Raw genomic sequence first — 16,881 nt, 5'->3', positions numbered from 1 at the left:
AGCATTTAAGCAACCTTAACAAAAAGCTTTTCAGTAACCTTATGTAAAAATAACAAAAAATTGAAAAATAGAAACCATGCATTTCAAAATCCTTAACAACAACCGTTACAACAATCCTTTCAAAAAACTTATGTAAAAATAACAAAAAATAATAAAGAAGAAAGAAATAAAGCAACCCTATGTGACAATAACAAATAATGAAAATGAACAATCATCACAACAACCCCTTCAACAAATTTATGTAAAAATAACAAAGAAGAAAATTGAACAACCCTTACAACAATCCTATATGTAAAAATAACAGCAAATCAAATAGAACAACCCTTCAATAATTTTTTTTACTAAATTTACAAAATCATATACAACAACTCAAAATTAATCTTACAAAAAAATAAATCCAACAACTTTACAAATAAGTTTTATAACAATGACAACAACTTATTATTAATCGACAACCTTATGTAAAAAATTTAACATTAAATAGAGCAACCCTTTCGGTAACTCTAACAAAAACATTATAAGAAAGGGCCATGACCATATAAATAAGAAAAAAAAACTAAAAGAATCCTAATAGCAGCACTTACAACAACTGTATGCAATAAGAACAAAGAATCGAGAATACCAAAACCCTTTTAGCAACCATAGCAACGACACTAACATAAACCATACACTTAAAATAACAGAAAAAACAAATACAATAATTTTTATTGTAACACTTTCAACAACCCCGCGTAAAAAGGAAAAAGAATCAAATACAATAACTTTTCAGCAACACTTACAACAACCATATGTAAAAAGATCAAAGAAACAAATACAACAACCCGAACAACAATACTTCCAACAATACTATGTAAAAAAATTGAATACAACAACCCTTTTAGCAACACTTAGAGAAATACTTTTAACACCTCATGCTTCTCTCGTCTGTACGACCGACCAACACTTTTTGGAGAACCTTATCAAGGGTCTCACATCTGTCCAATCGCTTCTATGCTTGTCACGTGTCACACCATTCTATGTCACATCATTAGGGCAATTTTTTGAAATAAGCTATTACTTTGTGATAGGGTTTTGGTAATTGGATATAAGCTGCTTTGGTGTAATGAAATTTGTAAAATATATATATAAATCTTGTGTGTGTGTTTTGTCCCACATTGCTTATGTATGAGTAATTTGTGTGATTTATATTACATCTAGTAACTACCAAACCATAATCTCATGATAGGATTTTTGTAAAAGATATTGGCGAAAATACTACCAGAAATATATCGTTTGCTACACTTAACCCATAAATTAAATTTTTGAGAGTGCAACCCTCCACCAAACTCCAATTTTGTTTTTTTTTACTATTATATTCTTATAATTATTAAAACTGTAAAAATAATTATTTTAAAAAAAAACTACAAAATTAAAACCCTCTAATTTCCCATTTCTTCTCTGGCTCATTCTCTCTATCTCTTTCCCTTCTCCAATTCCTCTGGCCACTGCATAGCCATGGTAAGGCTACCTTTAACCCAAACAAATTCCAAAATCCAACAACAATTTCTCTACCTCTTTCAGGTAGGGGTGAAAATCGATCAGTTATGGTTGGTTTTTACAATTTTATAACCGACCGGTCGGTTATGGTTTTTATGTTACGAAAATTGTAACTGACCGTTTAGAAATTATAACCGTATAAAATCGACCGTACAGTTTTTGGCAGTTTTCGGTTTGGCAATTTTGGACGGTTTTTCGCGGTTTTGGGCGGTTTTTGGCAGTTTTTGGCGGTTTTTGGCAATTTTTTGGTTTAACTATTTTTTTATTTTAAAAATCGAAACCGACCGCCATGTCAAAAAAACTGAAACCAAAACCGACTGCCAAATTTGGTGATGACGTGGAACTGAAAATTCAGTTATGGTCTGATCGGTTTGATGGTCGGTTTCGGTTTATCGGTTTTTATGAACACCCCTACTTTCAGGCTCACTCTCCTCTATCATGTCTATTTTTTTGACAGAAAAGGGCAACGAGTCACAAGTTGCCATCTCCGACCATCGATCGTTGAGGACAAAAGAGTTGACACAATCTACACTAGGTCAATAGCCATGGTGGGCACCTCGACGATAATCGACTTTCATTTCTCATATCGACATGGGGAACCTCATATGTGATTTTCCTTCCATATTTTTAGTAGTGGAACTCTAAGTAACAAGTTCGAATTGAATATCTTAACTCTCAAATTTGGGACTTTGAGGAGCAGATCGCTGGTGTATGGTATTGGTATTGTTGTATTGATTTTTTAGAGTTGGATTTTTTTTTTGTTTTAAAAAAATTATTAGAGGAAATATGTGCTAATGGTAATGGTAATATGGTGGTGATATTGGTGGGGATAGTGGTAGTGCAATGGTGGTGGATATGGTGTGACTGTGGTAGATACTTGCATAGTGAAGGTGACAGTGATGATGGTGGTGGTTTTAGTTGGGGCTAAATATCGAGCGGGTTGATCGGGTTTCGTGTTTGTAGGTTTTGGATAGACCCAACCTGCGAGAGGGTTAGGTTGGCGGGTCATGAGTTGGCAGGTCACGGGTTGACCTAGTCAACTCGGTCAACTTTTTTTTTTAGAAAAAAAAAAACTCAAATTCTAATATTCTATATGGTTTTTTTCTTTATGGAAAGAATTTATATAAATAAATATTTTGGGAACATTTTTCTTTTTTTTTAAAAAAAAAAATAGAAATTATAAATAAATAAATAAAAGAGGAATGAATCTTGTTGAGTTGTTGAATGAATGTACATTGTATGTATGCTATTGCTAATTCTCTTTTTTTTCTTTAATGAATTAACGTAAACTTGGTAAATTTCCTAGAAATTTTATTGAGCTGTGAAATTCATAATAATCCTATTTTATTTAAATATTTAAATTTTGAACTATTGAAGTAATAATTTAAATAAATTTAATATTTAAATTTATAAGTATATTGTTTTTTTTAAAAAAAAAAAAATTATTTTTTGCTTATTAATTTTTGTTTTTTTTTTCAAAAAAAAAAAAAAATTATTTTATATGGTTTTTTTTAAGTTTAGTGACAAGTTGTTAAAATAAAACTTTGATGTTAATGAAAAAAAATTCATATTACCGTAAAGTTGAATAAAATATTTGTTTATAAATATATAAGGGATATTGGCGGCTAAACTATCTGAACTTTAAATTTTTTAACACTTAACTATAAAAATTGATTTTTTTTTTGGGGCAAAACTACCTAAACTCCCATTCTGTTTTGCTCTGTACCCTTCCATCCAAAAATTACAGTTAAGTGTCACCGTAGACTGCACACGTATATACACTTGTACACGTGAGAAATTTTTAGTGGTCCATGTAATTAAAAAATAACTATAAATATTTAAAAAAAATTAAAAATCAGAAAAAAATAAATTTTAAAAAAATTCTTTTTGGGATATTGGCGGCTAAACCATCCGAACTCTAAACTTTTTTACACTTAACCACAAAAATCAAAAATAATTTTAATTTTTTTTTTACTTTTTTTTTCTTTTTCTTCTTCCTTTCATAAACTTTCTGAAATCCTAATCTCTTAGCCCTCCCTTCCAAACCTCTCTTTCGCTCTCTCGTCTCACCACCCAAGATCTCGTTAAAGCCGAAGCACCCATACCTCGCCGAAGCCATTTGCCCTCTCTTTCTCTCTCTCGATCTTCTCCTTTCCAGACCCTCTCTTGCTCTTTCTCGTCTCTTCCTTCTCTCTCTTCGTGGTGGTCGCTGGAAGGGGGTCGAACTGAACGAAAAAAACAGAGGGGGTCAGAGAAAAATCGAAGGAGAGAGAGAAGATAGCATATCGGGGTTGGGATTTTTTGGGTCGTGAGGTTTAGTTGTGGCCCGTCTAACATGGGATGGTCGGAGAAGGCCGACGTTGTACACCGTGAGAGAGTGTGTGAGAGGGGACTCGGAGAAGGTTGGGTTGTGGGGTAGGTGATTAGGTGCTAGGGTTTTTTCAGTTAAGAAGAAGAAGAAAAGAAAAGGAAAAGCTTTGAAAACAGAATGGGAGTTTATGTAGTTTTGCCCCCAAAAAATCAATTTTTATGGTTAAGTGTAAAAAAATTTAAAGTTCGGGTGGTTTAGCCGCCAATATCCCAAAAAGAAAATATTTTTAAAATTATTTTTTTAATTTTTAATTTTTTTAATTTTTTAAATATTTATAATTATCTTTTAAAATTAATATTACGTGGACCACTAAAAATTTGTCATGTGTACAAGTGTGTACACGTGGGCAGTTCACTATGACACATAACTATGATTTTTGAACGGAGGGGTACAGAGCAAAACGGAATGGGAATTTAGGTAGTTTTGCCTAGGGGTGTTTGCGATGCGGGTGGTGCGGTTTTTGACTATTTTTTCAAACCAACCCGCACATGCGGTTTTTTCAATTTCTCAAACCGCAGTCGCACCGCGAAACTAAAAAACTACAAAACCGCACCGCAAAAAATGGTGCGGTACAGTTTATGCGATTTCTGCGGTTTGGACTATCATTAAATAATTAAACTATCTCAAATACAAATAAATTTGAGCAACACTTGTCAAAAATACCCTAAGACATGAAAATAAATATGAAAAAAAGTTTCAAGTTTCAACAATACAATAATTAGTGGGCTTAGGTTGGGCCTTCACATATTGGACCTAAATAAATATAAAAATTGGTATTTTTATAATATGCGGTGCGGTGCGGTTTGAACCGCATATTAAAAATTCAAAACCGCAAACCGCACCGCACCGCGCGGTTTAGGAAAAATTCAAACCGCGACCGCACCGCAAAGAATTTCAAACCGCATTTTTTTTGCGGTGTGGTGCGGTGCGGGCGGTTTGAGCGGTTTGATGAACACCCCTAGTTTTGCCCCTAAAAAAATTATTTTTGTGGTTAAGTGTTAAAAAATTTAAAGTTCAAGTGGTTTAGCCGCCAATATTCCATATATTAATAAAAATATCCTTATATAATATATATGTATAAAAACAAAAATTGGTCGGGTTGGCCGGTGGGTTCGGGTCCAACTTGAAATCCAATTAATGGTCATAAAATATCAACCTGCGAACCTACCTGAAAGTGTATCGGGTTGGACCCGACCTGCCCGAATAGAACGAATTTTTTAAATTTTAAGGGTTTGATCGGGTTGGATCTGAGCAGATTGGTTGGGTTCGGGTTAAACCCGGTCAAATTGTTCCATCCTTTTGTGAGACGGTGATGGTGTAATGCATGGTACTGGTGTGGTAGTTATGGTGATAACAGTGGTAGTTGTTGGGTGAGTGTGGTGACTGTTGTTGAACATTAAAAAAAAAGGAAGAAAAAAGGAGGATTTTTTTTATGTATTATAAATACAATTTTAATTTTATTTATTTTTTATTTTTTAAGTGATTTTAATAATTTTTATAATATTTAAATAATTAATATTATGTGAACTAATTAAAATTATCACGCTCTACACTTGTATGTATATATATATATATTTTGGTTAATTAGGATTTTTATCCCCTAAATTTTAACATGTATCAAATCATGCTCCTGTTAAAAAATCTCCTAAACTATTGAGATTGTTTGATTTAAGAATTTTTGTCTAATTTCATTTAATTTTACTATTTCAGTGATTGTTTATGTACTAAATCATGCTCTCTAGATTTTGATATCTACCAAATCATGCCACTCAAAAGTTGACATGTACTAAATCATGCTCCTTGAACTTTCATCCATGTTAGAATTTTTTTTACTAAAATTGAATAAAAGTCCTTAAATTCAACAATTTCAATAGTTCATAGGGTATTTTTAACGACTTTAGAAGTTCAGAGAAGATAATTTGGTACATGTCAAAATTCGGGAGAAAAAAAATCTTAATTAGGCTTTTTTTTTTGGTAAAAATAAAACATCTCATATTTGTAATGTTTTAGACGGAGTAGCAAAAACGAAGCAAAAAAGCAAAACAAAATGTATAGTTCATTTGTTTTGGTTGGTGGTGTGAGAATCAAAACAAATATATAGTTTTTTTTTTCTTAATTATAGAGTGGATAATATATATAATAATATTTTTTTTTTTCAAAACTACATGCAAAATGTAGAACTGATCGAAACCTAGGTGGGCATGGCCATCTGTGCCCCCGTTAATTGGTACATATAACTCGTGCAACTTTGTTTGTTATACATAAAAGAGGGGAAAAAAGATAGATTAAACTACCATATTCATCTATTCATTAATTAATACCTCTCTACAAATCTTCCTTTTCTTTCTCTATCAATCCACACTCTCCTCCTACCAAACATAACTCAAGGAAACCACATGAGCTAGCCGGACACACAATTAAAAAGATCTTAATTTTGAAAGAGTGACACTGCCCAAGGCTGAATCTATTTCGTGGCCGAAAATGGTGATATAACCACCTTTCAGTCCCACATGCTTATTGACAATTTAAGATCACATCAATGCTATGTCGTATTGAAGATAAAACACTCATCATGGGCGTCAGTACTTTTTGGTGGTTAATTTGGATTTTGTTTCATCAATGATATATATATATACTCATCCTGATATGTGATATATCTTATTCAATCAGTCTTCTGTATTATTTAAAATCAGGTATAACGTGTCACTTATTTTAAGGCTCAGCTAGCCATATGCCATTCTATCTTCTTCAATACTTAAAATGACTTGTCTATTAGTACGTACAACATTTTTTGATAAATATGATATACTATACTTCTTTTCTATCCTTAAGACAAAAAATCCATCTCATATTCTTCTTTGGATTCTCTTTAAGGCATGACATTATAAAGTATATTCAGTTTTAAGTAATTTTGGATTTAAAATTGGTCAAACCTTTAAGGTTAATAAACTAATAATCACCATTTACAGCAATTCGAAAAACACACACACTCACCAAAAGCAAATTAATAAACAAAACAAGTCACAATATAATTCACACTACCAACTCATTCAAGTCTCTCCCTATCTCTTTATTTCTCAAGATCATTCTCGGAACAAGTATGTACAAGAAACTTAAAATTGGAACATCTTACTTACACTACCCACTTGCTGTAATTATAATAGGCCTAAATCCTAAATCCTATGTGTACTCTAACGTAATCTAATGCCATATATGGCTTCTAATAACAATTAAGCCTAACCCAACATCAAGTAAAGCGCAATTTTTGTAATTTGTTGGGTCAGTAGCTCAGTGAGTGATGAACTTCATTCCCTTATTTTCTCCACTGCACCCCTGAGAAGAAACTACTCCAACTCTACTACACGTAGTTTCTCAACTAAAAGGGCTCTGCTTTTAGATTATATATAGTTATATACCAAGAAGAAGAAACAATAAAAACTAGAGAAAATTTTCAAGAAGACCCCTTTGTGGCTTAATTTTAAGACCAAAAGTCCCACCACTGATAACCACTAGAGGATTCATCAAAAAGGGTGTCTGAGTTCAAATTGCCCCAGTCTTCGGGCGATGTAAGGGAGCTATCAGCAGGAGGCTCCGGCGCCATGTTCATGCTCAGAAGCTCCGCTTCCTCGGGTTCAAGTACTTCTTGATCAAAATTATAGGCTGCCTTCATGCAACTATCATCGTCTGATGAGAGAACCCCTAAAACGTGTTCTGTTCTTTCCAAAGACGAAAGACTCGGCTTCATTACTTCCAATTGATCTGTCTCTGTTTTCACCTTTCCATTATCCGAGTCCTTATCAACTTTATCATTATCTTTATCTTTATCTTTCGAACTCTGCATCAGATCACCGCTAAGCTTCTGCAACTGCCATATCAAAAAAAAAAAAAAAAGATTTTAGTTATCTGCTAAAACCATATGTCTTTAGTTTTAGTTAGTCCTTTACTGGTTTTTACGTACCTGAAGAGCCAAACCCTGTTTTTCTTTCTTGAGAGCATCGAAACGAGAAGCTAAGTTCTTATAATTGGCGAGTAAAATAGAGTAGTCTCGTTCGAGTTGCTTGGATTTCCAACGAGCTCGCTTGTTCTGAAACCATATGGCGACTTGACGAGGCTGCAAGCCTAACTCAGAGGCCAACTGGAGTTTTTTTTTTGGCTCGAGCCTGGTCTCGTTCTCGAACATTGATTCCAGAGATTTGATTTGGTCATCACTGAACCTTCGTTTGTTGTTTTTGCTCTTCTTTTTTCTGTTTCCAGCTGGTACTTGAACTCCAGCACCAGTAGAAGATGAAGTAGAGGATGAATTTGAGAAGCTGCTCTCGTGAATATTAATGTTGTTGTTATTGTGATCAAATCTGTCCGATGTGGGACAATATGAATATTCCCCATGAATGTTGTTTTGGTCTTCAAACATCGTCCTCTCTCTCTCACTCTCTCTCTCTGAGTATATATATATAGTACGAAACTGTGGTTGGTTGGGTTGGTGTTGGCTTTGGGTTTTGGTGTTAGAATTGGTGGGATTCGAATGGTGAATCATCAACGGAGTTTGTGAAATGAAATTCTTGTGTTTGTATTTGCTTTGCTTTTATATCCAAAATCTCCATACCATACGAGTAACTGCTTCTTTTCTTTTGATGCCGTAAATAATGGTTTTTTATTTGTCCACTAATAATTGCTGATATTATAATAATTATTATTATTATTTAAGAAAAAGAAAAAGAAATGAACTAATAAATGAATGTGGCTCAAGCTGAGTAAATTAAAAACTCAAAACTCAGCGTGTGGAGACTGGAGAGGGGAGCACATTTTTCTTTTTGGACACTAATTATTATTATTTTAACTATATATTGTTTTTGTGATATGTTTTTTAATTAATTTCTGTCGTTGTCGTCGTCACCATCATGGTAATAAATATTTAAGTAATACTCCTCAACAGTCTAACTATAATAGCTAGTTTCGACTACATGAATCACGTTATTGCCAAACCTATCTATGAATGTTTCTTTCTATATTAAATTAATCATAGAATTATATATCATTATTGTTCAAAAAAATAATAATAGAATTTTATATTTGGTAGATTATTAATAATTAAAATTGAGTAGGCTCGTTTAATTTTTATTTTATTTTCTAATCTCTTCTCTTGTTTCCTAATTTCTTGGACAAATCGTTGTCTTGATAATTTCTTCAACTAGAAAATGAAAAGGATTTATTTTATTTTTATTATTTTGTTTATTTTCCATATGATAATGACCAAGAACAAATATCATATTTGTCTTATAGATATCAAATTAATGAGATGAAAAGACATCATACATAAGTAGCTATACGATTTTTTTCATTGAATTTATTCATTTCAAGCTAGTTACATTTAATTAATAAAAGAAAATTAATATAACATAAATAATATATAATTGAAAGATCTTATTTTACTTGAATTATCTAAATCGAAAGTAAAATAAAAGTATTCAACTCTCAGCATAATTCTTAAAATTAAAATATGGGTAAAAAATTATCTCAAAAATGATAAATTAATTACTATATAAAAATATAAACATATAGAAAACATGCATTTCCTAAAGTCAAAGTTTTATCTCTTAATATTAATTAATTAAAGACAATTTAATATGATTATATAATATATATTTGGTAGAATAATATTTTAATATTGTTTTCACTGGCCGGGCAGTCGACAAAGAGGCATGAGTAATCATCTATATATTTACTGTAGTGAAATTAATTAAATTTATCTTCGAGTAATGTTTTATTATTATTCAAAAAGTAAGGGAAAAACATTGTTCGATCTATATATGTTGATTGTGTGCCATATTTAGAGAGAGGAAATTTGTGCAAGAGATATAATATTACGAGTTATATAAAAAATGTAAGCGTCTGAAAAATTGTATTCTAAAAATTTGAACGCAAATTAATTTTTGTAGTTTCTATAAAACAAAAATTGTTTGGTTATAATGTTTATTTTAATTTTAATAATAATAATATCTTTTAAAAAATAAATAGAAGCAATAATATAAACATATATTTTGTATGATAAATATATTTAATAGTAATAACTAAGAGATAAACAAACTTGAAAGGAAAAGTAGTAATAAAAACTTCAAAAAAATAATTGTTGTCAAAATTTCTAATTTTTTGTAGCTTTGTTTTTAGAAATGTTTCCTAAAAAACAATATGAAATACATATACTTGTATATAGAGAAAAAAAAAACAGTTTGATTTTCAAAGATTAAAAAAAAATTGTAAGTTATAATTAACCATCTAACCTTTCCCAACGTTTCTAACTACAAGTACTCAGCCAAAGTCAATTTGCCTTCCAGTAAATGGTTGTTTATAACTTTATGTATTTGGAATTTTTTTATATGAACAATTTTTCTTTTTCTTTTTTTTTTATGAAACTTGGAATTCATTGAAACGAAATTAAGGTGACCAAGGCTGGTCAATACAAAAGAGCCCACTTAGCTGAACAATTTTTTTTTTCTCAAGGCTATAAATATTTTTAGTTTATAAGTGCATGTTTGGCATCATAACTAGAAAACTGTTTTTTGTTTTTAAAAACAGAAAATTGTTTTTAAAAACAATTTGGCTTGTTTGGCCTTGTTTTTTAAAAACAGTTTTCAGAAAACAAAGTTACAAAAAACAAGAATTTTGAAAACAACAAAATATTGTTTTCTGTTTTAAAAACCAATTCACTTTAGGTCAATATTGTTTTTAAAAATCACTAACTAAACGTGACTTGTGTTTTAAAAACTTCAAAAACTATTTTTTGTTCTTATTTCTAAAAACAATTTTTTAAAACAAAAAACAGAAAACAATACCAAACATGCTCGTTTCTCTCTTTTAACAAGTTTCTCTCGCTCGTCATCTGCTTCCAAATAAAAATCCATAATTTTTCGATCGAATTTAAAATATTTATATAAACTCTTGCGTGTTAATAATGAAAATAGTATAATATGTATGGAATTTGTTGAATAGAGACTATTACTTCATTATTCATAATATAATAGGATCTTAATAAATCACATTATTAAAGGGATTTACTATATTGATTGAAGATAAATTATTATACAGTTGGTGCTACATAATTAACAGTTTTAAACATGCATACAATATGAGGTATATATCAATTTAATGAACATCGCTTTATTATGTGACAATTCTCGTAGATTTTTTTACTCATATTTTAAAGTCAAGGCCACGGCTTAATAAGCCAAGTAAGATATTAAGATCGACTCACTCGATCGAGCCCATGAGAATGATTAGAGAGAGATGAGCCACCATTATACGTGTCCAGCTTTGATTCTCGTTCAAATTAAACAAAGTGAGAAAAAGAAAATTGATGCATATTTATTTTCAATAATAATAAAATAGTAAAAAAATAATATATTATTTTAGACCAATTAAATTATTTTTTGGCTAAGGACAAAGCCCGTCAGCTGTCACGCGTCATCCAATAATATTCTGCCATGTGCCTCTGGTCAAAACTCGGTAACCCATTACGTCGACCTTATATTTTTCGTTTTTTGGTTTTTCTAGATGACGTGGCAGAAATCTGGTGGTTATGGAAGAAAAGAAAAAGGACACGTGCCTTAACTCGTGTTAATTATCGTACTTCATTCGGAGTCGTGTATGGGTTGGAGATAAGTCACAATTCTCTGTCGCGTTGATCTTTAAATAATCTCTCTTGGCTTGCCACGTGTTGGCGATCGCGTCTCACTTCGAGTGTTTTCAGTTTTATTTCTTTTTTCTTTTTTTTTTAAAAAAAAAATAAATTATAAATTTTAGGAGACAGAACAAAATGTTATGGGGTTCATAGGATGATCTTGGGTGAAATTTATTGTACTAAATTAAAAATGTTATCGGCCAAAATGAAAAGGAAAAAACAGAGAAAAATAATACAACAAAAAAAGGAGGAAGATCCAATTGTGAGAGGACATCTAAACCAACCGAGAAAATAAAGAGAAAAAACAGAATGTCTTTATATTTAATTATATTAATAATTTTTTACTCTCTCTGCTTTCTTTTGGAGAATAAAATGTTTTATAATTCCTTCTCTCACCTCAATCCAATGTGTTATCAACAATTGTATGGTGTATATTGCTAGATGTGACACCTTCAAATTTCCATTCGTTTAATATAACCATTTTTTTTCTTTATGAGATTATACTAATATAAGTAAAAGTATTTTCTTAAAAGAAATATCACATATGTAGTATATATCTTCAAAAGTACGATTACTTTGTGTTGTGTTGAAGACTCAAAACTTATCAGCATGAAGACTAAGGTATAGCTGCTAATTGATATTTATATTGTTGCTTATTTGGCCCTTGGAGATTTCTAAGCAATAAAAGTGAAAAAATTAATGAAGAAGGTAAGTGAGATTAAGACAGAAGAGAGGAAAACGACACTGCGTTTTAGCCGTGTTAGGCGGGTTTATGATTGGTATGATTAATTAGGCGTTACTTTCGTTTGGGGTAAGGAGTTAAGTAGGACGTACAATGTACCGATCTATATCGTGAGAGTGGCAAAAATTAGCTAATTACAAAAATGAACATTAATTTATTAAGGTGATAAAAAATAAACAACTAGAATGATAATATATATATATATTAATATATATGATATATATATAGTTTGAGGTTGAGGAAACTTATAGTTTCAGCCATATTAGCTTCTTCCATTATTCCAGGTAGGATGATGACTCCTCAGTTTAATAAAGGGGATTGAAACGCAGTCACAGTCAAGATAAAAAATTTGTCGTTTTTTGGGGACCCTGTTTTGTACTATTTAGTGTCAAATCCTTAAGTAGGTGGTAGCTTTGGATTCATGAGATGAACCGATTGAGTCTAAAAGTGTAAGACTGTGTTTGTGTTTCGTAAAAAATCAAATGGAGCTAAGAAAAAAAGACTATAAAGAGAGAGAGGAGTCTTAATCTTGATGTGTATTCGTGGCCAACATGAAGTAGGCACAGACGGCTATAGTAGTAGTGTTAATATAAAGGTTCCAACTTCCAAGCCTTTTTTTCTCATCACAAAAAGGAAAGGTTTAAAGATGTGTTTAATTAGGAGTGTTCCAATGGTATTATTGGCTGTTTTCGTACTTAACTCAAAGATATATATGCCTGTTATTGGTTGAGATTATGTACGTTTCAGCAAAATATCGGTTTCGAATTTTTTTCACCAAACAAAAATTAATATATAATATGCATAACATTTGGTTGACATACGGATGATTTCGTGATCAATGTGTGGATAAACTATAAAGCGAGATCTCATCGTGTACGAAAACGGGATCGAGATTAATTAGGAGAATATATGTGAACAATTAATGACGTTGATGAAATAATTAATAGCTGGATATATAAACATTATGAGATTTTTAAAAGTACTATATATATGTTTGTGAGTATTTTATCCTAATAACCCTAAACATAAGAGGTTTAGGTTAACAAGTGTTTTGGCTGAAGAGAATATGATCATTATTACTTTTACTTTTACTTTTATTTGGTACGAATGATAATCACAATTACTAATTTATATTTATAAAATAATGTAAAGCAACGAAAAGAATAATGATTATTGTTTTATTCCAACGTTGATTCCACCCAATTATAAAATATGCTTTTACAAAATTTATTTACTACTCATTCACGTTTAAAGAGAAAAAACACTTAGGACCCCGCCGGATCCGGGTTTTGCCCGGAACTATGATTGAGAATTATTCATTTGTTTCTTCGCTCTTACATATTCCCTGTCACAACGTAAAAACTATCATTTGTAAATATTGCAACATCTTTCCTTTCCTATAAAGCTGTATACAAAGAGTTATATATACGAAGGATTATGGAGAAGAAAGATATTATATATCCATGGTATCATTAAATGTTAAACAAATTTCGTTTCCTTCAAACCATCTCCTGCATAGGTATGTGACATTTAGGGCTCGTTTGGTACGCCGTATAAGGGTCGTATTGTATTAAATAATAAATAACACTATGTTTGGATTAAGCAATGTATTGTATTAATTAATTATTACGACCAAATTTTTTAATACAATGGATGTTGTATTATTTAATACATAATAAATGGTCAGTATTAGCTTGTATTATAATATTTATAAAGAATTTGGGGTCAACACCATTCTCCGACCCGGACGCGAACCCGGACCCGAGACCCCGGCCCGGACCCCGGACCCAGACCTCGGACCCAGACCCCGGACCCGGACCTGGACCTGGACCCGGACCCCGGACCCCAGACCCGGACCCTGACCCCGACCCGAACCCCGGACCCGGACCCGAACCCGAACCCCGGACCCCGGGCCCAGACCCGGACCCGAACCCCGGACACGAACCTGAACCCGGACCCGAACCCGAGACCCCGGCCCGAACCCCGGACCCGGACCCGGACCCGGACCCGGACCTGGACCCGGACCCGGACCCAGACCCCGGACCCGGACCCCAGACCCAAACCCTGACCTGGACCCGAACACCAGACCCTGGACCCGGACCCGAACCCCAGACCCTGGACCCGCACCCGAACCCTGGACCGCGAACCCGGACTCGGACCCGGACTCAAACTGGGACCCAGACCCGTAGTTGGTGTTGGGATCAAGTGTATTAAAAATATATTATAACTTTACATAATCGATTAATACAAGTCAAAACCAAACATTGTATTGTATTAAATAATACTAATACAATACAATACAATACAATACAACACAACACAATACAATACAATACAATACATTACAATACGGCGTACCAAACGAGCCCTTAATGTAGTATACTCTTGTAATTTACATGTTATACCCTCATCTTCCAAAAGAGTTTTCTGCTTCAACGCAGTTCATGTTGGCTAGTTTTTTACGTCAATACAGTTCAAGTTGTTAATTATTAATGGAGACAAATAGATAATAGCTTAAATTTACCAATATTTCAATCGTTTAAAGAATTTTATTATCAAAATTTGAGTTTGAATGATTAAGTAAAATATTAATTATTAGGAGGATTTAACGTCAAAAATTCAACAATAAATTATGTTGGTTGAAGAGATCCCTTCCCTTTCTTGATGCCTTCTAGTGATTAAAATTACTTTTTCATAAAAAAAAGTTCACTATCAACAAGATTTTTGTGCCTCACATACTATTTAATCAAAAGTTATTTACTAAAAAATTAGAATTTTTACCCTTTGAACTTTTGCATTTATCAAATTATATTTTTTGAACTTTTCCATTATGTTAAAAATTCCTCCTGTACACTATTGAAATTGTTCGATTTAAGAACTCTTGTCTAATTTCATTCATTTTTTTTAATGTGGTGATTGTTCATAGACTAACTTGTGTCCCTATAAACTTTAATATATTCTAAATTATGTTTTCTAAACGTTAACATATATCAAATAGTGCCCCCGAAATTTTCATTCACTGTAGACTTTTTTTAGTAAAAATGAATAAAAGTTCTTAGATCAAACAATTTTAATAGTTTGAAGGGAATTCTTAACGACCTGAAAAAATTCAAAAACACGATTTGGTATATGTCAAAGTTCACGGGACGAAAACCTAAATTAGCCTTTAACTTATAATGAAGTTAGAAAAAAAAAACAAAAAAAAGTTAGTGTAACACGTTCAATCCTATGGATTTAAAATAATTATACATCTCCCAATGAAACTAGCCTACAAATTTATGAGGACCAATATATAAAATAGATAAGGATTTTTTTCAATAATATACTTAAAATATAAATTATTTACAAAAATACCTTAATAAATCTCAATTACAATAATACCTTGCTACATCATTAAAAAATACCTTAATTTTAAAATAATATGCCTGAAACGAAATTAATCCCAAATTCCGTTTTTTTATTATTTTTCTCGGTTTTCAAAAATAACCTTTTGGTTACTTATGATGTTGATAAGAAATTAATTAATTACTTTTACGTATAAAAATTTATTTTTAAATTATATATTTTGAGATACAATTTGGTTACCTCTAAAATCTTATTTGTAAAAATCTTAATAATCAACAACTATTTTCAAGTTATTGTGTTGTCTTATTATTTAAAATACATTTGGGTAACCTTAAAGTTTATTTTCGAAACTAATGGGTTTGTCATATAATATAATAAACTACTATTTTTATTTACTAATTATTTTATATACCTTTTTGTTACTTTGAAACTTATGTATTTATTTTTAGATTATATTAAATTAATTTGTTATTTTAAATACTTTTACGTTACTTTTATATTTTTCTTTTGTAAAAATATTTATTTTACTTAATCTATTTAATAAGTTACAATAAAATTAAAAACAAAAAAAAACTCACATAACTTATTGGTAAAATTGGTAAATATTGATATTGCTAATTATTTATTTTAAAGTTATATTTTTAGTTACCTTTTAAGTTTACAGTAGAAACTAATTAGTTTTCATATTGTATAACAAATAAGCATAAATATGAAATAGTTTTATTTAGTATACTTTATTGTAATATTTAAATTAATTATGATTTAGATAATATACCAATTGGTTACTTTTCACAAAATGATCAACTTTAGATAAAAAATATCTCCCGTAGATAATCTTCAATTTTTAGATTAGTTATTTAGAAACTATATATTCATTTTTAACTTAAGTGAGCAACGATATGGTCAGAAAATAGTTTTAGAAATCTAGTTACTTTTTGGTTAACTAAATGAAAAAATACACTACATGGTCATTTTGACATGTAAGAAAAATGTGTATTTTCTCATCGTCACCATAATTAAAAGTCACTATTTAGTTGTTATGATACCGAAAGTGAAACTTAGAAGTAACTAAGAAATTATTTTTCTACACAACATAAAAAATGATTCATTCTTTTATTAATACTAGGCGGCAACTACGTGCAAGGCACGTTTTATGTTTTTTTTGTTTTAGTTTTTTTAGTTATTTTTTCTATTTAAAATATTTGGTAATAA

The 16,881-nt window shown here is 31.0% G+C and overlaps 1 protein-coding gene across 1 annotated transcript; it reads right to left on the bottom strand.

Annotated features, from left to right (window-relative positions):
- Positions 1 to 6,953: 6,953 nt before the first annotated feature.
- On the bottom strand, positions 6,954 to 8,628 carry LOC115706074 (homeobox-leucine zipper protein ATHB-12). Its single transcript, XM_030633590.2, has 2 exons — positions 7,866 to 8,628; positions 6,954 to 7,772 (listed from the first exon to the last, which is right to left on the bottom strand). The coding sequence occupies exons 1-2, from the start codon at positions 8,439 to 8,441 to the stop codon at positions 7,386 to 7,388; spliced, it is 963 nt and encodes a 320-aa protein (XP_030489450.2). The 5' UTR covers positions 8,442 to 8,628; the 3' UTR covers positions 6,954 to 7,385.
- Positions 8,629 to 16,881: the final 8,253 nt, after the last annotated feature.

Source organism: Cannabis sativa, chromosome 1, assembly GCF_029168945.1.
Source record: "Cannabis sativa cultivar Pink pepper isolate KNU-18-1 chromosome 1, ASM2916894v1, whole genome shotgun sequence".
NCBI classification, from domain to species: Eukaryota; Viridiplantae; Streptophyta; class Magnoliopsida; order Rosales; family Cannabaceae; genus Cannabis; species Cannabis sativa.
This window is presented reverse-complemented; position numbering and strand designations above follow the sequence as displayed.

Bases quoted from the DNA above. Each gene is read 5' to 3' on its own strand.
- LOC115706074 (XM_030633590.2), bottom strand. From the start codon at position 8,441: ATGATTCACCATTCGAATCCCACCAATTCTAACACCAAAACCCAAAGC. The intron at 7,773-7,865 runs GTACGTAAAAAC...TTGATATGGCAG, and splicing joins AACAGGGTTTGGCTCTTCAG to TTGCAGAAGCTTAGCGGTGA.